At 40.4% G+C, this 24,281-nt stretch overlaps 1 protein-coding gene across 5 annotated transcripts in view; it reads right to left on the reverse strand.

Moving 5' to 3' along the window:
• Nucleotides 1-24,281, reverse strand: part of KALRN (kalirin RhoGEF kinase) — a 450,273-nt gene that overhangs the window by 269,615 nt on the left and 156,377 nt on the right. For 4 of the 5 annotated variants that reach the window (XM_042877581.1, XM_042877574.1, XM_042877573.1 and 1 more), the window contains one exon: nucleotides 20,545-20,659. In XM_042877581.1, coding sequence (XP_042733515.1) covers nucleotides 20,545-20,659 — 115 coding nt within the window. Of the gene's footprint in view, nucleotides 1-13,068; nucleotides 13,199-20,544; nucleotides 20,660-24,281 lie in introns of those variants that run through there. The other variant, XM_042877575.1, reaches the window with a different exon arrangement.

Raw genomic sequence — 24,281 nt, forward strand, 5'->3', positions numbered from 1 at the left:
TGGCCAAAGCTTCTGGCATTTAGAAGCTTCAGCACTTGATTAGCTGAAATAACACAGTATCTCCATTCCCATTTTGCAGTCACGAGTTAATGAAAAAGCAACACATTTAGCACGCCTGTTGGGCCACTGAAACCACAGATCTGACATATATGGCATCTCATTGAGAATATGATTTGTTAACAGTGAGAGTGAGATCTCCTTAAAGGAGGGTCAGTGTAACCTTGTCAGGGGACACTCTCAGCATTACAAGTAGCTCGACAAGCATCAGTTTGTAAGTACAAAATCTGCAGGAGCTTAATTATTTTTGAGATCAACATTCTGTTGACAAATGTGGCTGTAATCAGTCAATTGATTCACTAGCTGAGGGTGGAAAAGGGAGAGGAAGAGGAGAAAAATTAGTATGTGACAACCTCTCTGAGGCCTCATCTCATACTGGGACCAAACTAACTCTCCTGGCTAGTTTCAGTATGCTGAGGATCACTTCAGTAACTAAAGTGTTAACATGTTTTATCTACTGCAATTGTTTATCCATCTTGTCTGCGGTTTGTTTACACAGCTTGAAAATGAAGCTGGCTGGGGACGTTTGTAATCAGTGTCACTTACTGGCTGTAATTGTTTGGTTCTTCACTACCAAGTTGAGCCTGAAGATCATCTTGCCAACAGAAATAGTTATCTGCTTTGTTAATATGCTTTCCAGTGAATTTGGAGGACAAGATAGTCCTTTTTTATAGACTTATTTATGAAGCACTCTTGAACCCGCATTATTTATTAAAATATTGGACATTTAATACTTCTCAAAAAATTGTATCATGCTCATCATTCCAATTAGCTTTCCAGTTATCATTCCAATTAGCTCCTGTGCGCTCACACTGCCACCAGTGGTGTCCCACATCCCCCAGTGGCTGTTGCTGTCGGGTATGCTGGAGCAGTCCATCTGCATACAGATCCCAGGATGCCTGCTGATCCTCACATCCTCTTACATGCTGGTGCATCAACCAGCAGTGGGGAAAGGCACATCCTGAGAGCACCATTACTCTGGATAGCAATTCCAGGAAAGCTCCCACCAGACAAGTTCAGCTACCTAGAAGTCTGTAGGTAGACAGGCTTCAGCCTAAATTTTTCCTTTTATGTTTTCTTACTTGGTTTCACAACGCTTTTTTTGTAACTAGAAGAGAAACATTAATCCAGCCCCCATTTCCAATCAATCCTTTGTTCCTTACTGTGACCTAAATTTGTTTCTCCTCTTGCAGCTTCAAAAAGGAAATGCTCACTCTCTTTTTCAAAAAAGGCAGTTTCACATTGGCTGAAGCTGGACATAAAGCAGCATCGCAGAGAAATTTCAGTGACATCTTGTAAAGAGACTTGGAGCCGGTGAGGTCCGGTCAGAGACAAAGCTCCTGTCTCTGGTTTCCAGCCATTGCTCTTAGGGGACATGAGATGTGACTGCAAATGGCACTAGAATGCAGATGCCTGGGCTGCACAATGTCCACATTCAACCCCTAGTTTTGGACACTTGTCAACAGGAGGGAATAGAAAAGCAGAAAAAAAATATTTTGGCAGAAGCTTACTGGTGCCAGAAAGAGTGCTTCTGCTATTCTCAAGCAAGTAGCTTGAGAGTAACATGCTGGTATTTTGTTTTTTTCCTTCTAAAGGAACAGTTCTGAAGTCAGAATGATTCTTCTGTATAATGCTGTAAGCTGGGAAACACACCTTGATGCAAGACAATCTTTTCCCAATATTTAACTGTGATTATATAAGATCCAGTGTCTCTACAACAGGTTCAGGTCCTCTGCCAGGAGAATCTGTCAGGATTCAGCAGGGTCACCCTGTGTTGTTTCCTATCCAGGCAGAAATCAAAAATGTACATCTCTGTCATCACAGACTGGACCAGATCTCTGCAGGCATTCATATTCTTATTTAATTGAGCAAATAAATATTATTTGAGAAGTTTTCCATCTTTATTCAAATAGCAAAGATACAAAACACAGCTGTGTCCAAGAATACATGATTGCAGCTATTAAAGCCAAAGCTGGAGGATGAATATTAGGATTTTTCACATTCCTATTAACTTTCTGCTAATAAATGATGCCTGCATACAAACCCATTTTTACCCCCTTCCCCTTTTGTTGTTGCATGTCTACTACATTTGGATCAATATTTGGCAGGCCTTCCATGAAACAGCTGCTGAGATAAATACAAAATTAATCAAGGCTTTGGTTTTGTTGATGCTGGGCTACATTTAAAGATTTGTTACTACAACAAAGAAATATTCAGAAAGTAAGTACCACTCAGCTCTCTCTTGAGCCTTTTGAAGTCTTATATTTGGGTTATCAGAAACAAAACAAAAAATGATTTACTAAATGAAAATGATATGTTATCTGCTGGAAAAAAATATTATAGTTGCACTGAAAGATAAATACACTATTTTTTAAAAGGTTTGGGCAAACAGATCTATTGAAGAATATATTTGGAGATTCAAATTCATTGGACTCCTGGTGAGAAATAAATATGTGGTTATGCTTGGTGCAGCCAAATGAGTCAGATTTAATTAAAAAAAAACAACAACAACAACAAAAAAAAAAAACAACAACTTTATGCCGGTATTTTAAGTACTTTCATAGTTAAGGTAAGGAGACCATAAAGTCCACTTCATGTACAGTCACTATAACATTTAGTGTACAACACTGCCAGATTTTTATATAAGGTAAAGTACACTCAAACTGGGTGATGAGTACTCAGGGCTCTTTGACTTAAGTTCCTGATTTATCATTTCAAGACATCAGTTACTTAAAAAGTAAGTTAATGGAGAGCAGCAGCAGCAGCTCCAGGAATTTGTCACCACAGTAAAACATAGTTACCCCAGAATGGAAAGTGTCCAGATTGCAAATACATACATTTCATTGAAACATGTGGAAGGCAGAGTTACCCACAGTGGAAAGACCTCTTATAGTACAAACAAGCCTGCAAGCATGTTTGATTCATGTGTATTATGTTCAAAGAATGATTAATGTAGATTTAGGCAACAGACAGCAGCACCTGGTGAAATCCAATATATGTCCATAGACAGACACCGTGCCAAGTTCTGTACTGAAGTCAGCAGGTATAAGCACTCTGGGAATAACATACTTGATCCAGGGCTCAATTGAGCTCACAGATGAGAATAGGAAAAAATGCTCTTCAAAGATACTAAAATCACTGTCTCTAAGTAGTATTGACATTTTGTGCAGTAAAGCACTCATCAGACACCGTGTGCTGCTCCTGGCACTACAGGAGAGCAATGTACATCCATGTAGTGAAGAGCTGTGACTGAAGTAAGGAATGAGGGTGAGGTGAGAAAATACACTTTGATCCAAAATAAGATGTTTCATTAAGGTTGTACGTTCTCATGAAAGTGTGCTTAAAATGTATAACAGGGTTTTATATTCTGTTTGGGCCTTTTCAGGTGAAACGTCTTATTTTTCTTTTTGTTCCACAGCTTCCAAACAGACCATAAATAGAAAAAAAACAGAATTTCCTAAAAAAAAAAAAAAAAAAAAAAAAAAAAAAAAAAAATCTTTGTCAATCAAATATTTTGGAGGTATTTTTTGTTGAGAAATTTCTGATGCCTTGAGATTTTTTTCTCTTTTAAAACCTGCAGTTTCAAAGAGCAGACAGATTCTTCTAGAAGTAAGTATCTAGCTTCTACCTATTTGCAGAGTTCAGCCCACGAATTGCCTAACAGAAATGATACAGCCATTGTTTGAGGGTTACAGGATTTTGGCCAGAGTCCATGTACTTGTTTTATTTAAGGGCACGTGCTGAATTCAGGTGCATCCCTTAAGAGGAAAGGTTGAATGCTAGAACCCACAAACTTTGTGGTCCCTGCAATGAGTCTGCTTTGCCAGTACAGTACGTGAGAATTTGAGGTCTTTCTGGAAACGTATGGTTAAAAGTTGATGTCTCCATTTTCCCCAGGTTGCACAATGGGGAGTTGCCATGACCAATAAATCTAGTGGCACTCATTTCTTTTGAGCTCCACCCGCATACGAACAAAGCAAATCTTTGTAGTCACAGTGATTTATACCAAAATAGTTCACTTATCAGATAGATACTTCCTGCTGTGCCAGACTGGGTGAGGATTGGGTGCATGGGGTATTACATGTAGAAGGGTTTGCTTTGAGGCTGCAGAATCAACCTGTGTGAAAAGCTATGCTTGTAAAATCAAAATGTGTGCACTCCTCTACACAGCAGACTTTACACATTCTTTCCAATAACAACTACAATGGCACAGAGAATAAAAAGTCAATTTTGCAGAGCTCTCAAGAGACAGTGGATACTTATATGTTATTTACAGCGCAACTTCAAACCATCTAGCTCAGGTCTGATTTTTTCTGAGTTTCTTAGCAAGAAGGACTAAGCCTTGATAATGAAGCTACTTGACATGAGGCATCATTTATTACTTGAGTGGTGACATAAATAGATCGAAATGATGCTAACTGAGCACAAACAAATTGATAGCTCAGTACTTCAAAAGGAGTAGGACACCCAAAAGACACTGTTGGCCCCCACAGTGTGAAAGCTGCATCCAAAAATCTTCTGGAAAGCGCAGAAGAATCCAGCAGCTGAATAACAAAGCCAAAAATTAGCAGTGTGTCTTGGCTATGTGTCTTACAGGCCTCACCTGAATTTCTGAGCTAACAGTCTGTCATCTTCCCAAGAGCACATGAGGTATTTTTTTCATTTATCAGGCCTCAGACTGTAGGATGCCGTGTGCCATAGATGCCTGTGTGCTTTCCCCAAAATTTTACAGTCTATTGTGATAAGGCACTTTCTCATCCTGATGGGAACTCCCATGTTGACATCACAGCAGCATAGTTTCAAGGCTGTTCCATGCAGCTCTCTATGAAAATGCTCCTTATTATCATGAATTTCCACCATAACCCTTAATAATTTCTGTTCTCCACCAACACCTCTTCCTATCAGTCACCCCTAGTTGGAAAAACCCCTGAACAACTGTTTTATCAACTAAAGTAGGTTCAGATAAATGTTCTGAAAAGTAATTGCTCCATTTTAGCTGCATGCCCACTATTAAGCTATATTGCTTCTCGGTCAAAAGCAGAATAAAAATCCACAGGCAAATCCATCAAGTGCCACATGTAAATGTGCACCATCCTACTCTTGTCAGAAACTGCATACACCATGTGGTGACTTTCCTGCTGCCAGACCTGAAAATTATATTGACAAAGTAATGTATGCCAGGTTAGGAATGATGGGAGTCTACTAGTCAGAAAACTCTTTACTGTAGATATTAGCCCATGACAATAAAAATTGCAGAGTAGATTCACGGAGCACTGCACCTGCAGATATTTGTCCTAGTATCGACTGGCTTGTTTGGTCTGGAAGAGATGCATCAAAGGTTTGTCACAAGCCACCTTTCCCCACCAGCCTAATGGTTTCCCTATCTGTACGTTAAGCCAATGCAATATAACACTGTGTGTAAGAATGGGCATAAAATAGCAGGTTTCTGTAGCAAGATGCACAGCCATTGTCACAGCCTCGGGGTAACAAGTGTTAAGAAAGAGCAGAAAGCATTTCACAGCCACTCCACAAGACTGTAGCTGATGCTCACAAGGGACACAACACCCACTACAAGAAAAGCCTGCCTAGTGTAACTCCAACACATTAAGAAAAGACAAAGAACTGCAGGTAGCTTCCTTACAGTTATCACTTCACTGTTTATTCCTTTTTAATATCCAGCTAGAGCACTGCAGTCCTGGACAAGGGTCCTAGTTTGGGGTTGACTGCCACCCGCTAGTATCTCTATGTTGTAGCTCAACTCTGCCTTAGCTTTTTCAGCTGTAAAATGTTTCTTACAATATTTTTTCCTTACTGAGAAAAATGAATTATCCTGTTGAATAATATTTATGACATTTTCAGGCACGGATAGGATAAATAATTGCAGGAGAATTATAAGCTGAAAATAGTCAGAGCTGCTTCATGGTTAATTCACAGAAGCTTCAGAGCACTTAATAATCTAAGCATGTGCTGATTTGTCCATGCTGGGCTATATTCTCCATTACACGTGTGCTGATTTTACAGGGGGGCATTTATTACTTTATACATACGCTTATCTAATTGCACTGAATACACATGCTTTACTAAACTCATAAATGAGCACGTTTATGAGTCTATGTGAAAGTAGAGCCTTCATATTTTATTTATAAAGTGAGACAATAGAACTGCATTGACATAGAACATCCATTTAATTCAGAGGATTTAGGGTTGTCCCACAGATTTTGCTATTTTTGCCAGAATCAAAGCTTTTGGTTTTTTAATTAGATTTCCAGCCCATCTGCTTGCAAAGATAGCCTTGACAATATAAACCAATGCACATTTGTCTTGCTGAGTCTGCAGCCAGTGGAAAGAAACAATGAGCCTAGAACAGTGAACTTGTCCCCTCTATCTTACTGGGGTATTAAATAAAAAGCCAGTTCTGACTGCCTAAATATCAGGATTTTTAACTATTTCCTTGCTGTTCATTTTGCCACCTAGCCTGTGGATAAAATATTTGTCAAAGCCTTAAATTATTCATAAAACCTCGCATCCATTTTGATGACTCTGCTGTACAACTCAGGCTGTCAATCAGGACAAGAGAGGTACCTGACCAAATCTATAAGATTTCAATTATAATAACGTATTTTTTATCTTTTGTTAATGTGTGGGTTAAAAGCACTGATCACAGCATAATCAGACAACTTGTACTAGAAGCCTAGAGTGGGGAAGTTTGCAAACTCACAATTATTTTGGATTTGATACAGAACTCACAGGAGCAATAGCCTAATAAATAGTTTTAAATGCTTTATGTTATAACTAAGGAAAACAGATTAAAAGATGTCTGTTGCTATGGCATGCTTTACAAACAGTATACAAAACAAAGCTCACACAGACTCAGACTTTTTCCTACCATTTGAAGGTAATAAGAATATTACACTGGGAGCCTAAAAGAATGACACTGCCAACTCAAAGCACATTAAAATCACCCACAAAGTTCACAACTCTTAAAATAACTGACTATTCCTACGTTTTCTGTAATTACAGATTCTTAACTTACTGTTGCAGTGCTCCTGATGCTATCTTAAAATCACTGATGATGTGTTTTTGTCAGTCAAGCAAGTTTACATTGGCTACTGATGTCAGAAAATAAAGAGGTGAGATTGATACGGAGTTTCTGACAGTGGGTGCTGCCTATGCTACCATACTGTGAGGATGCTGCATGGATGCAGCCATATCCTGGTGCTGTGTTTTTAAAGGACGTCAACACACAGTGACTGTGTTTCTTTAATCTTACGGACTGCCTGATAAAAATATCTTCCATCTGGTTCCTGTTTTTATAGCTGTTCCTCACAATATAAGGAGCTTGATTAAGCAATTATGATGGTGCATGAAGCACATGCTTACACTTGTTGGATGCAGATAGAGATACGTGTACACTTGACTGATTTGCTGGAGGAGGATCGCAATCCTTAAACAAGAACTAGGAAAGGATGTGTGAAGCAGCAGCCTGCAGGCCAGGCAGGCCTTTTCCTGCTCCAGTTGACCTCTAGCATCTCTTTCCAAGGTTACTGTAGTGAATTAAGACGCTGATATCTGCCTTTCATTTGTGAGTAACAGCAGATACAGTGAATGCACATTTCCACCTTAACGATTTCCTTCTTAAGTCCCTGATGATTTACATAATGCATAAATCTCTTTGTTCTGTAATAAGATGTTCTTTGAAGTCAGAGAGTTATGGAAAAGTCTTATGGAAAAGTGAATAGATCCATAGACAGAGTAGTATTCTGCTGTAGTTTTCTGTTTTGAGATAAATTTCTTGATTGAGTCTGTTTGCAGAACAGATGTGTATTGCCAGTACATTCAGACTCTGCTGAAGTCATCTGTAGCCTGGAAGAAGCCACAGATGACACCCTACCATTCTCACAGAAGGCATCTATAAGTAAGGAAGAACTAACAGCTTCACAAATCAATTCAGATCACTGATAAAATGACCAGATAGATATATTTCCAATTATTTTAACTACACCAAAAACATCCTGTTATTTCATACTTTGCTCTTCATTCTACCCCATTTAACTAATACAGTTTATCATCAGCTTTGTTAGAACTTGAACAACATTTGTATCTCCCTGATATAAAACATAATTTGCCCCATCCACTAATTTTCAGACTAGAAGAACAAACCTACTTTATAACAGTACTGCCATAACCGGTTACACCATCTTTCGTCCTGAAAGATCTTAAAGAGTTTTGCCATGGTTAATTAGATGTTAAATGAACCAGTTTCTAATATGATGCTTTAAAATATTTCACACAACAACAAAAGCAGAAGGAACTGCTTTTTTATGCTGGACTTAGACAAAGAACAAAAAACACCGCAAAATATCTTTGACAATTTCCTTTGAAATGGAACTTAATTCCTGGCCAGGAAAATGAGAAAAAGAAGAAAAAAAGCAAGGACTATTGTGCCAAAAAATGTTCACAGGTGAGGGAATTAGACATTTAACAGAATCTCTAATTACACATCTGATTTTTGGCATTTTTTCATGGCAGCATGAACATAGTTGAAGATCTTTTGTGCATGTATGTCTTCCCACAAAAAAAAAAAAAAAAAAGTAAAAGAAACAAAAAAAAAACCCCAAAAACAAACAAACAAACAAAAAAAAAACGGCAAAAATATGTTTTCATTTGTAAAACCACTTGTAAGTCAGTTACATCTTAGTGGGCAAAGCGAGCACTATACTGTCAGCATGGACTTCATCTTCTGGAAACCCTGGCTTGACAATTTTATAAGTACAAGAATGGAGATGAAGACAACTTTGCACCAGTAATGCATCGGATGCATTTATTTGATTTATATTGCTCCACTTTCTACACCTTAGTGAAGCATGCCTTCTTTAATTTGCCAGTGCCAGGGTAATACAGAAAGACGCATTTTAAAAAGAGAAAAATTAGCATTGCATTCACTAATAGAAGCATTTCCAGTCCTGCTGTCAAAGTTTGAGCAGGTACATCTCCAAGTGGCCTCTTTCTGAAGGGTACTGAGTTGATTTTACCTAATGAAAATGCGTGCCTTACTCTTATAATTGGTAGCGCCCAACAAGTCATCAGAAAAGTGTTACCAATACTAATATAACACAGATGCAATTTAACAGTCCATAAAACTACAGAGATGAAGCTTTCTATAGAATTCATTCCTAAATGAAAACCCCAGGAAACGTTTTCAGCTGATCCTATTTTCCTGTCACCTACCATACACCATCTGACACCGCAAAATGGCTGGGGAGACTGTTCTGGAACTTAAGAAGAAACTGAGATTTCCAGTAAGCCTGGTAAGTGTGAGATGATATAGCAACTGGGGTCTGCCCTGAGAAGAAAGCAACCCTAAGGAAAGAGCATGTACTGCCAGTGTATTTGATTCCTAGTCTAACAGTTCATTAACAAAGTAGAACTTCCAGACATTCTTCCTATGGGTAAAGTTGTTCATTACTTTCCTACATACCTGCTCTTTAATTGGATGTTGGAAGGGACATGCAGCTCCTTTCCACAAGTCTCTAGTGGGAAGCAAAATCTAAACTAATCTGTGATCCCAGAGATGTTTGCTTCTCCAGATGCAGTTTCTGAACTAAATTACAAACGTTGTAAAAACAGGAAAAAGGAGAAATAAGGAGACATAACCACAAAATTGGATGTGATTAATCACTTCTGGAAGAAGTCAATTCTGTCTTGACAATGGAGTTAAAAAGAAGTCTTCAAGCAAAAGTACATACTGTGCATTTGATTAAAACTTAGACTAACAGCTCATTAACAAGGCAGCATTTCCAGCCATTCTTTCTATATTGAAGATCATCTATTAGCTTATCAGGTACTTGCTTTTCATTTAGATTTTGTTTTGGAATTACCGTTCTTCTCCTGGACTCACTAAATGGCAAAATGGTACATTTATAATGAGGAGCTTTTATCAAGTGCTTTTTCTAAGGTCAGATGACATGGTATATGGCCAGTTTCTTATGCAGTGCTCCCAGTGTAGCAATGGGAATGGCAGCTTTAAAGAGCTATTTCCTCCAAAATGAGAGGTCTTATCAGTTTTTACTATTACATGGATCTATATTTTAGACTAATGTAGCATAACTATGATTAAAAGAAAAATTCTGTCTTTAAGGAATGAAAATATTAGCTAATACAGTTTCTGAAACTTTGTGAAGTTCCTACTTCATGGAGTGATACATTCAAGGCTATGCAGTTAAGATAAGAGAGAAGATAACTTGACCCCAGAACTAAAACTCAGGAAACTCTGGCTGTATCTTTCCCCTGAAGTTCCAGGATGGCACCTACATTAGTGCAAATGTGACCTAAATGGATGGCCTAAATCAAACCTGAGGATTCCATCTGATTACCTTCTACAAAAATCACAAAAGACATAAGCAGAGCTGCTGAAACACATCATCTTTAGTTGGTGGTCTATGTAGAGCTACTAAGGCTACTGAAAAGGAAATACAATTTTAGTCTCAATTTAGGACTGGCACACAGTATAAAAACAGTGGAAGGGAAAAGTGACATTGCAGAGGACTTTGATCCCTGTCAAATGCTGAATCAAATAAGACTGAGATAGAAGAAACCTATTTAATCATCATAGGTGGGGATGTTGTACATCAATCTACAGTTCATGTAAACATAGTTCAAGGAACATTTGAAAGTATGGAATGAAAAAGTCTCCATCCACTATTACCAATGATGAGATGCTGAATACCTTTTTCATGTGATATACAAAGGGTTAGTAGATGAAATATGTACAGTAAGCACACCTACAGTTCTGTAAGGGCAAAGCCTTTTGTTCTTAGTGGGATGTGATGTTTGTCCATGGAGCTGCTTAATCACAGAATGGTTTGGGTTGGAAAGGACCTTGAAAGACTATCTAGTTCCAATACTCCTGCTGTGGGCAGGGACATCTTCTAGATTTGGTTGCTCAAAGCCCCATCCAGTCTGGCCTTAAATGGGGAGGTGGTGGCCCTGCATGTGGCAGGGGGGTTGGAGATTCATGATTCTTGAAGTACCTTCCAACCCTGGCCATTCTGTGAACACTTAAATAATATATTCAACAGCTCTTTAGTGTTCATTCTTGAGATGAAACAAAGTATTGAAAATTATTTTTCTATGATTTTGATTTTGCCTATCATTCTTCAGGACCACGGAAGCCATGACCTTGTTTGGAAAAACATTAATAATTTGAACTGGAGTTCCAAAGTAACACAGCCTAATTTTGCTGCCTAAGTGTCCCAAGAATCACCTTATTAATGCTATGCCAACATATTTTTTATTTGCATTCCTTACACGAATACATTTAATACCTTCTTGCCTCCTTGGCCTTGGTTAGGACTAGGGGAGGTAAAAAGGCTGATACTTAGTGGTCAAAGGTTTTTAATGAGTAGATCTTTCAAACTGAATTTCAAAGTAATATTTATTTGATCCCCAATGACAACATCAATAGCAGAAGCATCTGGCCATCCAGATGCTCAAATAAATAAATTAAAACTGAAGCTTACTAACCCTTTTATTAAAAGACTAAGAGATTATCTTCTTGTACTCCCATGGGAAACGGAGTGAAAGAGGAGAGCTGCATCATATTCACATCATATACACCATGAAGTAGTGCACAGAAAATGCATGTGAAAGCAGCCTAAATTTACCTAGTGATGAACTGCTGCTTCGGCTAACTTTCAGAGAGATGAACTTACTCTACACAGCCAATGCTTTGCTTCAATCTCTACTCAATGAGCTTAACATTCAACAGAAAGGATCATCCAGAGAAGAAGCCTCTTGAAAATACTACACTAGCCCTACAGTAGGATCCTATTTTCCTTTGCTTGCTTTGCAGTGGGGACTTGGGGCTACGTGGAAGAGCAAGGAAGTACGAGAGGCTTCTATGAATGCAATGTAGAGGCTTCTATGAATGCAACTGCAGGAGAAGGGAAAGCTGTTCTTATGGTTTGGCTTTTTGTAGAAAAGTACCATAAAGGAACCTGCTAAAATTACATCACTGGAAAATTCTCCAGAGGCTAACGTTGGACATAAAATAAAGCCCTGTGTACACACACAGGGAAACCAATGCTTTCTTCCTAATAGTAGAAAAGTACACTGTGGTAAATATTGCAGACCAGACAATATGTGCTGAGCCAAAAGCAGGTTTGAATTACACTTCTCCACCTTTTGGGGAGCATGGGGAGAACTTTCTAGAATTATTTTTCTCACGTATGGTTTTACTCTGGATTAAAGTATTTCTCTTTTTCTTTTTCCTTTCTTTTTCTTTATTTTTCAAAGAAGCCTAGTGGCCTCACACCACATAGTTACAATTATATTTTGCTGCACACAGTGTTACAGAATCCATAGGGAGCTCCAGAGCAGTGCCAGGATCCACAAGGAAAACATTAAACTCTGCAGACTGACTTGGTTAAGACCACCTTGTGGAAAAGGAGAAGAAACCACTGATGAGATTTACAACTGCCTACCAAACTCTTGGATACTGACTCCCTTTGGAAACAGCAAAGCATTGAACATGTCAGCCTCTCAGACAAATTTTGCCAGTCTCAACCCATACTTTCCATGCTGTAAGAGCATCAGCCTGCTCAATGCCACAAGCTACCATGAACCAGTCGTTGTTCTATTTTAGTATGATCTGATTTTCTAAGACCTTTCAGGAGCAATGAAACTGCCAAGCTTTTGGTGGCAGCTTGAGCACTGACTCTCTAATGACAAATAACTTCCCTCTTCTAGAGCTCTTGGGTTCTGGAGATATCCCCTCTACCTCCATTCTCTAAGAAGGAGTGAAGTCCTAATTTGTGCCCACCTTTCCTTCTCAGTGAACACAAATTAGGTCTCCTTTCCTTGACCCAGTGTTCCAATCTCATTAAGCTTGTAAGAATTTAATTTTCTTGAAACTCTTCTCTGACAGATTTGGTTTAGACAGTGACTGACAGACAGCATGTTTGCATAAGCATTGCATCACTTGGAGAGAAGACTAAAAATACATCATCAGACCTCCTCAAAAGCTGTGCATCAGGGAATCCAGGCGTCATCAGCATCCACAACACCTCCATCCATCCCGTGAGGATAAGGACAAGGCAGTCTGGCTCTGCTTCTCTGTCTCCCATTTTCTGCACAGAGTTGCATCCATTCTCCATGGGACTTGGAAGAACTTTCCATTGATGTTAAAACATCTTTAACAATATTCCTGTTACAAAGCAGACTACAAAGCACAGTGGTGGTTTTCCTGCTCCTACAGACATCCTTGAAGAGGGTGGCGTACAAGACTTCAAAATTATAATAATTTCTGAGAGTGAAAAGGATGTAGCACGTACTGCAGTTACTGATGAGGAACACAAGCACCCATGCTGGAATGAGACAAAATTGTTTTATAGTCTCTGTAAACGCCGTAGGAAAGAGATCACCGAGAAGAAAAGTTAGGATTGGCTGAACTGCTGCATATTCTGCTGACAGCTTCACCAGGGAACCACAGGGAAGAGAACTGGTGCAGCTCTACTGCCAGCATGTTGCTCCCACAAAAGGTCTCTGTCTGCTAATTTTAGCATTTCTGAATTACTGCTCGCATTGGCGCAGAGCTGCCTACTTCATGGAGTCTCCAGGTCTCTTTGCCTGCACCTCTCTAAGTGCTACGGAGCCACAGAAGCCCTTGGGGAGTACACAACAGTGTTAAATCAGCACTAGTGTGGGGAATGGGCAGTGCAGTGAAGCGTACTGCAAGTATCCCAAACTGCTTGTCAGCTGTTGAAGAAGAAGATGGAGAAAATTATGCTCTACCTAAAATTACAATGGGCTGTGGTGGCCACCAGCTTCCTCAGCAGTGAATTATATGCCATCTTACAAGGAGTTTTCTCGCTTGTCTCCATCACCTCTGCTCCCTCCTCTAGGCAGCAAACGCCAATATGATCAACATGCAAAAGCCATTTAGCAAAGAGAAACAATGCTGATCTAATCCCCAGATCGAGGGCTTGGATGGAGCTCAAAAAGCAGAGCAAGGCAGCACAGCTCTACGTGAGGCAGCTCAGGGCTGAGGTTGGGCTGAGACCCTGCTGGCGTCACTGGGTTGCAGTGGCTCCAGACTCTGGGGCTGGAAGCACCTTAGGGTGCACAGGTAGGGCAGCACCTGCCACAGACAGAGCAGTGAAAAGCTTTGTCTGCACCTGGTTTGGGTTCAGACAGTTCAAAGGAAATGCACTGCTTCAAATGTGCTCTCATTCATGGGGTTGGTAAAGGGCCTTTTCTGAGAAAGTGAAGTCAGGTGTGGTGATGCTGTGGAGCTGCAGCCCATGGGCTTACCATTTCTTGCTCAATGATCATGGGAAGATGGGGACAGAGAAGAAGGGCTTGCTGCTGTCCTGGCTGCTTTGAATGTTTGAATATGCTGCCTGCAGGGAGAGCCAGACCAATAGCACCAAAAGGCACTGGACACAAACAGGCTAAAGATGCTTCCTTTGCCATTTAGGAGGAGCACAAAGTAAAACAGCAACCTTTTATTTCATGGGATTTGCTCCCCTTGGAGCCTGATCTGCTGAGTCGGCTGAGGAAGGCATGACTGAGCTCCCACTGAGCTGGAAAAGCAGCACAGCACCGGGAAAAGGAGTTTCTCTTCAAGACTCGTGCATTTGCTTTGTGTGATAAACATAGCCAGCAGGGCTAACCTCTGCAATCCAAAATCTTCAAATCAGCAAGCTGCTAAAGAATCTTTATGTTGGAGATATCAGACAAACCAGAAAGAACCCAATGTGGAATCTCAGCAGGTGCCTACATGGTAAGAGAGAAGTGGACACCCCCCTCCCTACTGTAAAAAAGAACAATTGCCTTGGAAATAAATCAGAGACAATAAATGACAATGATATTATCTGTTTTCAATTGCAGGTTCATAGTAAAAAATTAAGCAGATGATGAAAACACAATGGCAAGTTGTAATCCTACTTTCTCTGTATGTGGTAATAAATAATTTCAATTATTTACTGAAATACAATTAATAAAAAATAAAATGGGGCTAGCTACTATATACAAATACAGAAATGTTGGAGACTTTAGTATGAAAAAATTATAGGTTTTAAGATCTTCAAAATATGTAGAGTATTTTCTATGTTCATTAAGGTGTTTGGTTTGTTTTGTTTTTTACCAATAAAAGATCCAGTCTTGAAATAGCATTGACTTATTTTTTAAAAATTTTCAGTCTCTGAATTTATGTTCTGAAACGATGCAATAGAATCTCCATGGGTTTGTCTCAATATTGACATTATGTTACTCTTATTAGCCTTTATTTCACAAGATATTTCCATCAGAAGGATAAGAGACACTTCTGCTAGACCAAACGGAATGTATTGGATGATCTCTGGTAGAAGCGATAAGCAGAGCTCAGCTTGTCCTGCCTTTCATTAATCTTCAGAAGAAAAATGCTATGTGAGCTGTGCAATTCACAGTACATTACCTACAAAGCTCAGCATCATGCTATTTGAGTTGTTCATCAGAAAACCAGTCTGAAAACACTTGTACAGCTACCCAGCTGGAAGGCAGAGCTATTCTCAGCAGCAAACAGAGCTAGAGCTACTCTGAGAGTGGTCGTATCTCCCACAAAAGGCAGAGTTAATAGAGGACATTTGCTTGAGATTCAGAGCTTTGCAGGATCAGTCCTTATGCTATCCAGAAACCAGCAGCAGGAAATGAAGGCAGGAAATAACTTGGAAATTGATATGGAAAGTCCCCATTTACCCTAGGTTTGGACAAAACACTGTCAGAAGAGAGCTCGAGAGTCTATTATCCCTCTGCTGAAAAACAGGAGCGACAATACTTGGATCATTCCCCATACCCCTTCCAACAGGGGCTCCAGAGCTGGAGATGCTACAGGAACATGCTGCATGCTTCATTTCTTCTATCTGTGATTTTAACTCATTTATTTTTGCCCCATTCACTCAGTTTTGCATGTTGGATTATTATCACATAACTCTCTCCCTCTTTTTCAAGTTGATTGATGCTGTTGTTGCTCTCTCCGCATTTCTAGAAAGTCTACATTTTCTGCTAGCTTTTGGTTACAGGCTGGAACTGTAGAGACTTACTACAGAATATTGACATCAATTACATCGTCCAGATATCTAGGAATAAAATGTCACATGCAGTTCTCATCAGGTCATTAGCACAGCTGGTAAGAGATCAGAGAACCACTTTGGAGAACTGACTTACAACCAGAGGCAAAGATGTAACTTGGCGCTGAATGCGTAACCTGGTCATTATGTGGTCAGTAAGTGGCTTAGGGTACAAAAGAGTGATACAGTCAGAGGCCCTTTCAGAGGGATGAGGCTGCTGTCACTTCCACAGAAGCTTTCCAGTCCCTAGCAGACGGTGGTATGTAGCAGCATCACATACCTATGCCATGTACAATGAAAACTGGATTTGAATTGGCTATCAAGTGGTGAAAGGCTCTAAAATCCACAAGCATTCAAGTCAGCTATATACTTCTAATAAGCTTCTTTCTCCAAAATGCTTACCTTTTTCTAAAAAAATCAATTTATGTCTGAAGCAAATATTAAACCTCCATTAGCCTGATTAGCTTCAGTTCATTTGTTAATGTGGTATTTTGGTGCAACTGTACAGTGGAATAATTATCTCACACTTGTCACCAGATATTTAGTTACCCAAATTATTATGAGGTCCTTGTTATTATTTTTAAAATACATGAATATGTTTGTAGGTCCACAACAGCTTCCAGCAAAAACAATCCTCAAAACCTTCTTTTGTGCTAGGATCACGTCAGTGAAAGTAGAGCTGTAGGATTTAATTCCTATCAATGAGCAAAATGAGTTTCACACTACTGGCCAGAGAAGCTAATACACACAGTACCACAGGTGATCAGAGAAGAGCTTAAAGTAAATCCAAGAGCGTTGAGTATTGCCACATTTTGCCAACCCATGTTATTCTTTCAATTTTAAAAAGCCCCAATCATTAAACTCATTTTTAGCAGCGCTTCTGTTGTTCTACTGATCCTAGCAGCTTTAATCTGGCTCAGGCAGCTCTGAGAAGCTGCTCAAATATGTGGGGCTGCCTCTTGGAAACACTTTGCTACCATTACGAGTCCTGGATGCCCCCCAGAACTGGGAAATGTTTGAGCTGCTTTTAAACAGAGGACAAATAAAAGTGGATATCTTTAAAACAGGCCTCTGAAGCATCTTGGGTTTCCCCCTCTGCAGAGGGCTCAAAAGACTGCTTATCTTGGCTCTGAAACAGATTGATGTGTTCAGCCGGAAGATTCACTGTAGCTGACAAAGAACATTTCCTTCATCGTATTGCTTTGCCACGCAGAGAGATAACTCAAGCTAATAATATTCTGTCTCTTTGTTATCCTCCTATAGCCTGTGCATAACTTAATTCTTAATTCCAAAGGGCTCACAGCAGGGACTGGCCTGGTGCTAGTTGCATTTACACACATATAAATCAAAACTCACTCTACAGGAATAGATGGTTCTACATCGGTCTTAAGATATAAAATCCTCAGCAAGGCCAGAAAATTCCCCCTTACTGAACCAGCTCAGCTCCCCTAATTATAAACATGATGTTACCCTAGATTCAGATAAGCCCTCCAAATTTCTAAACATTGCATCCCATTTAAATTTGCATGTAAATGGGAGCTGTCCTGATTCGCAAGATATACAACTTTGCTTATCTAGAAAGCATTTGTGAAAACATGAAACAAGCTAAAAACAGCAGAACAGTAGGAACCTGCCATCCACGGCAATTATCTTCACTTCTAATGAAAAGCATTTTAGTTTCTTAGTAACTAATTGTACTGCAGCAGTTTGGAGAAAAGGACCTTCCAGTATGCCTACAAGAATCAGTACAAGAATCAGTGAACAGCTGCTAACCAGCCAGCCCTTCACCTCCCCCTCTTCGTACCCAGGAGCACCAGATCAGGATCAGAAGTTCCTAGACATGAAGCCTTACCCCCACACAGCAGACCTCAGCTGGGTGAGAAACCCCACTGACTTCGGGCACCCGCCTGACCGCTGCTCCAAGCGCAATGAAAGCACTCACTATTCTGCTCTAACTCAAACACACATTGCTGCTTTCAGAAAACCCACATTATTATTCTGTTTCTGAAGAAGGAATTATGGAAAGCTGAATCAGAAACTTTGAGAGCTGCTAGCGAGACTCAGGTTTTACTTACCCTAATCTATCATCATGTTTCATCACCAATCTCATGCCTCTGCCCAGCGCCCAGCAATATGCACCTCTGCCCCTCCATTAAGATATAAAACCAGGGTTAAGTGACAGATAGTATCAATGTGGAGAGCAATCTGTCTCACTCAAAAACCACCGCAGTGGGAATAAAGAAAGGGTTATTATACAGGTGTCAATAAGATAAATTACAGCCCCTCTTTTTTTTTTTTTTTTCATTTCCTGAAAGAGAATTTCTATTTTTCCACCTATCAGAGAATTTCTCCCCCTTTCAGCACTTTAAACATCAGAGTAGTTTCTCCCGACATCATACCCAGAGTCTCAGCTAATGGAACTGCTAGTTCTGGTGGATGACGGATGCAGCTATTCATCACAGCAGTCATCTTGGAATAGATAGGACCTGGGAGCCAGCGATATGAATTCAGGCTGTTCCTTGCATTTATTTTTTTCCAAAAAGTAAATAAGTTTGAAAGCTCTGCTGGTTGCTCTTGCTACAATGAGCAAAACGTTTAGGGAAAAATGAGTTTTCAGTGTTTCTACACAGTGCCCAGGTTACATAGTGCCATGTGCCAAAACCTTGAAGGTTATGATCATTTTTTCCTCCCACCACAGTAAGTTCAGCTGCAGCACCATGAATAACAGGACCAGAACGAACCTAAGGAGGTCACCTGCTGGTTCATCCCTTCTTCCTAACATTTATGCCCATGCCAAATGTTTGCATATGGAGTTGAGGAGGTTTTTAAGAAGACGTGAGATGGCTTACTCTAGTTCTTAACAGTGAGGCAAGTAAAGGCAGCAAAAGGTACCTCTTCAGTTGTGTGAATAGGGAACAGAATGGATGCATCTTTCTGTTACTACCACCTCCATGTAAGAAGAGCAATTAACAGAGAAGTTTGACATGGTAGGAGATCATTTTAACTATGCAATTGCTCACAACACCCATCTCTGAGGGAAAACAGACAACTTCATATCTTTCTACCTGCAGCCATGCAAAGGATGGTAAGATGCAGTTTCATTACTGGAGCAGTAGGAGGGGCACTGCCAAACCCTGGGACACACAGTCAGGGAGTAACCTACTGCTCTCCCAACCTCACAGCATGTCTGTAATCTCCTTACAATATGGTTGCAAATAGAGATGCCCAGAGGAAAAGAGAAGGAACAGAAAAAATTAGAAAGAAAAATCAAATCAGTAAAAGCTTGATGAGCAAAAGTCCAATGCAGCAAGAAATGCACTGCCCACGGCCATGTGAAGTCCTGTCAGCAGGAGATGATACTGGCAGAGTTGGTAGATGTGCCTTCTTTTGCCCCTAAGTCTTTGCTGCCCATTGCAAGCCCTCATTTCTCTTCTGTAACAAATGCAGAATTTTCTCTGCACATCAAGTGTTTAAGGAACTGAGTGCACTTCTTAGTCACTTACCTCTTGATATCCAGATACAATCAGCCCCTCCCATTTCAGAGGGTGACTTTTCACTTTTTGCCATAACGTAAACATTATTGAATGGGCTGTATCCCAGGATGAAAAAGGAAGCATTCCTGAAGGTGCATCATTGCAAATCTGAAGAGCCCTTCTCAGCTCCACTCACCTGGGGTACCCCTCACCTACTGTGATGATTACTGGGTGAGGATAGTGGACAGGCTTGAAAATAGGGAAAGGATTTTGGACTGTACACTGCCTTGTACTCTCTGAGGCATTAAACATTGGCTCAGAAACACCTACCAGGGCACTGAGCCCTACAAACTGTCTCCTAAAGCATGCAAAGATAAATATGCACTGGCAATAGAACTGTTTTCCAGCATCCCTGGGAAAGAGATGGAGACCTGTTGAAGAGCCATGGGCACTAACATAGAGAAAGGCACTTTCTAGCAGAGCTGGCCTGCATGCAGAGCCATCTGAAGCAATTCTCTTTGCAAACTGCCCCTTCAGTCCACCCACTTTCCTTCTCAAGCTTGGAGAAAACTCAGGAAAGTGTCAGAGCCTCCAAGCACTCCTCCCTTTCCCATCCTCCAGGAGCTGCACAGAAACATTGGAAATGAGAGTGTCTCCTCACTGCTGCTGTGAGCTGGCTTTCTGAGCCTGAAGGCCAGGTTTGGGAGCACTGCCTCTGCTTTCGGGGACTTTGCACCACTGCTTGCACGATAAAATCCACTAGAGCAAATGCAGGAGGAGGAAGGAGCACTCTGTCCCAAGAACTGAAGGTACTAAAGGTTAATACTTGGAAATCAGCAACTGCCAAGAACAAGTTCCCCACCCATCCATCCACACTGAGCTTTGAAGTGTTTTCTTTCTAGCTTTACCTTGGCACGCTGGCCAAATAAGTCACAAGTTTCCGAAGGTCTTCCTGTCTTATTCTGTCATGATTGCTGCGGGCTGGGAAGGTCAAGACAGGACCACCTCGTTTATCACGGCCACCTGTGGAAAATAAAGGGTTGTTAGAAAATCAGGCAGGAAGCACACGTCAAAAAAACTATGTGCACTGAATTGATAAACATAAATTAAGGCACATTCAAGAGCCTGTGCACTCTTTGTAGCTTTCAGGCTTGCCTAATTGAGGAAGACATGCTTGCATTTGCTGGAGCTCCAAAGGAAAGGGAAAAAGAAAAAAAAACAACAACAAAGAAAATTATTACTAGCATTTCTTCTGCCTTTCGCCTAATCCCATCAATCCAATCCAATGCTTCTCCAGGCAGGCAGTGCTACAAAAATGCTCCTGTGTGGCTAGTTTGAGGCTGGCCAACAGCAAGACAGTGAAAGTAGTTAAGTATTTCTCACTGTTACCCATGGGTGGCATCTGTCATTGGCAGGCATTTTGTAAAGTTCCACCAGTTGGATGCAGCATACTCCAGTCATGTTTATGCAGTCAGACATGCTAATCTATCTGGCAATTCATTAGAAACTGAAGTTCTGATTAGAAGCTCATGCCTACTGTGCTTTCCATTTAGAATGTTGGCAATTTGAATTATGTTTTTTATTTTTCCCCTGTGACTTTCCTATCTTAAAATCCACTCCTTCAAAACAGTGTCTGACACTTAATGTTGTACAGAAATTCTTAGAACAGCCACAAAGAGTGGCTTTACCCTGAAATATACAATCAGAAACATAGGGGTGAATACAACCTATTTTATAGCACCTTGTTTTATTCTCTGCAGTGAATAAAGTTAAATAAGCTTGAAATTGAAATTTGGTTCCTCATTCAGTGTTTAGTTATTCCTTCATGTATTATCATACGATTTTTTCAGGAACTGTGTGCTGTCAGATGTGTGTTAGCATCGTTTTCTAGGAAAAAAAAGTCATAGCAAAATTACAGTTCAGAAAGCTGGCACAGAACTTCTAGAACCCTGCAAACAAGCTGTAAAAATGCAGATCAATTTGCACTTTTCAACTGAAAGTTAAATCTCTTTAAGGGAAATAGCACTTCTGAGAAAGGGAAATCACATGCTTCCTCTGAAACAAATTATCTGGCCAAAAAGAAGGAAAAGCTCTGCAAGGACTCGTGCATTTTGTGTTCCCTCTTATAGGACACAGGACTCACGCACTCCTTGGGGCTGTGGCTGCTGGAGGGCTCCTAAGCACCACGATTTGGTAGGAAGAGCCCTAGGAAGCTTTGCTGTCGGAGTAGGATTGGAAAGAAAGAAAGAAAACATGCCTTGGAAAAACACTAGCTCATCATAGGATGAAGAATTGCTCTGATGAGAATTTAGATTAGAGCCAGAGGTGCCTCACACTGCAGGATCTCCTGCAGGTGGACATCAAACTGATGAGATATGTGAACATACCTCGAGGCACAGTTTTTCTACCTGATTACAAGGCAGAGGTTACTTGTAGATGCAGTTCCCAGCTCACAGCACAGCACCATCCATTTTACTCTGAGATTGTCTATTCTGTTGATGCCATGATAGGTACAAGCTCACCTCAAAGGTGAGCAAAATGTGTCTCTCTATATGACCCAAGTCACACAGAAGCATATATATGTATATTTTGAGTTCCCCTGCAGCCAGGGGTACGTATGGAGTACAAAACCTGTCCTGTCTAAACTCTGCTGACAGTATGTGCCCAATGTTTGCCTTTGGCTCACAAGGGGCAGTGTCCTGGTTCTCTGAATGACTCCTGAAAGGCCTCTTGCTCCTTCCACTCCTGCCCAAATAGGGCTCTTGCTCTCAAAGTCCCAGTGCCTCTGCTGAAATGAGCACACTCATTCAGGGCTAGAAGGATGCAGGGAATTCAATCTCATCCTGGCTGTCCCATCCCTCTGCCAGAGAGAATGAGGATGGAGGAGTAATGTAACAAGGATGTGATTTACAAGGAAATATCTTCATTTTTATTTTCAGGCCTACGTACATGCCTTAAAAAATCCTTATTTTAAGCACATGCTCCCTTTGTTGGATTATTTCACACACCATAACAATGCCAAAACCATTATATCATGCATGATGTGAACAACAGAAAAGCAAGCCAGCCTATGGAATGGCAAACCAATATAGAAACCGAAGTTGGTGGGAAAGATTTTTTGCAACACGGGAAGCTTTTCAAGGTTTTGAAAACTTTCCCATCATATCAAGATGTAACCAAGGCTTTCAAAAGTTTCCAGATATTCACTGAAGCGGAGACATGAACTTGAATTGCATCCCAGAAGAACATGTTGCCCACTGCTTAGTCAGGCTCCCCCCTCCTCCTCCAGTCCCAATAATTTAAATATTTCCACAAAGGGAAAAAGTGCTAAGAGACAAGGTGAAGGAGACAACCCAGCCCAGAGTTCTAATCCTCTCTTAGGATATGAAGCACCCAAAAAGAGTCGCTATCTTCCCACAGCCCTGACCACTACGATGCTCCTGTTTGCCTCAGTTTGGTCATGATCAAAAATTGGTTTTGGGTTCAGGGACTGATTTCCCAATTATATTTCCACCAAAGTGAGTTCTAAAAAAAAAATCTGACTTCTGGAAGTTTAGTCAGAAAATTATTTATATTTCTGCTAACAATAATGCAAGGACTGTCAGCTGCAGAAAGGGGAACAGAGGCCAAAATATTTCTGCGCTGTCTTTGCTTCAGGATAAAACTTCTCCTTTGCCAGTTCAGCTGAACTGTCCCTTGGGGAGCAGGATAAATACGGCTCTGGAGTCAGAAGTTACCAGGACAAACTGAAGAAAATGGGTTAATTCTCTTTGGAGGAGGAAGGTTTCATAGTGACCCAGTTGGAGTTTTCTGGATGGTGGAAAGATGAATAATTGCCTCCTGTAGCAAGGCTAAACAAGGAGACAGGAGGCAAACCTCAAGAAATCTGAGGTTTAGGAACAAATGTTTCTCATTTGTGATAAAAATTACTGCTCTACGCTTTGAGTAATAGGATGAAATTATTCTTACAAGTGCATTGCATATTAAAATCCTTCATTTGTTTCCAATTAGTCATGAGCAATCCCTAATTTTTATGAATGCTTGCATTATTTACAACTTTTTGAAGAGCCTGCATGAAGAAATGTCAGGTTTCTTCCAGAGCACAGTGTGTTTAATTCACTCAAGGACCTGTAGAGTTCAGCAACTGTGGCTGCTCTTTAAATACTAATAAACATTGGCTTTTCTGTGGTGCCTTAAAACTGCAAACCTCAGCCTTATCAGAGTGTAAATTGGATATTTACACCACCTAATGTAAAAAAAACATTAAAAGAAGAAATTCTTTTTGCATTGGCTCTACAGAGGTTCTAACATCTCATACATAGCTGTCCTCTTCTGTATTATTATCTCCTTTTTAACTGAGGGTGATAGCAAAGAGCAGAGAGCGAAGAAATTCACCCCAGATCTCAAAGCAAGACATCTGAAGGATCAGGAGTAGAAATGAGGTTTTCTGAACCTTCCACTGTATTAGGGTTTTGCTGTACTTAAGATAAAAGTACTAAATTAAAACCCTTGTAGAAACCATCCTTTCTTGCAAGCAACCCACTCACAGAGGCTAATCTTGCTTCAAGTCAGCCTTGATTTGCACACTGATTTTACATGCACAGCCTCAAGAATTGGAGGGGAGCGAAGAAGCTCAATTGCTGTA

Source organism: Lagopus leucura, unplaced genomic scaffold (genome assembly GCF_019238085.1).
Source record: "Lagopus leucura isolate 7727_CA_CO unplaced genomic scaffold, USGS_WTPT01 Super-Scaffold_100019, whole genome shotgun sequence".
Classification (NCBI taxonomy): Eukaryota; Metazoa; Chordata; class Aves; order Galliformes; family Phasianidae; genus Lagopus; species Lagopus leucura.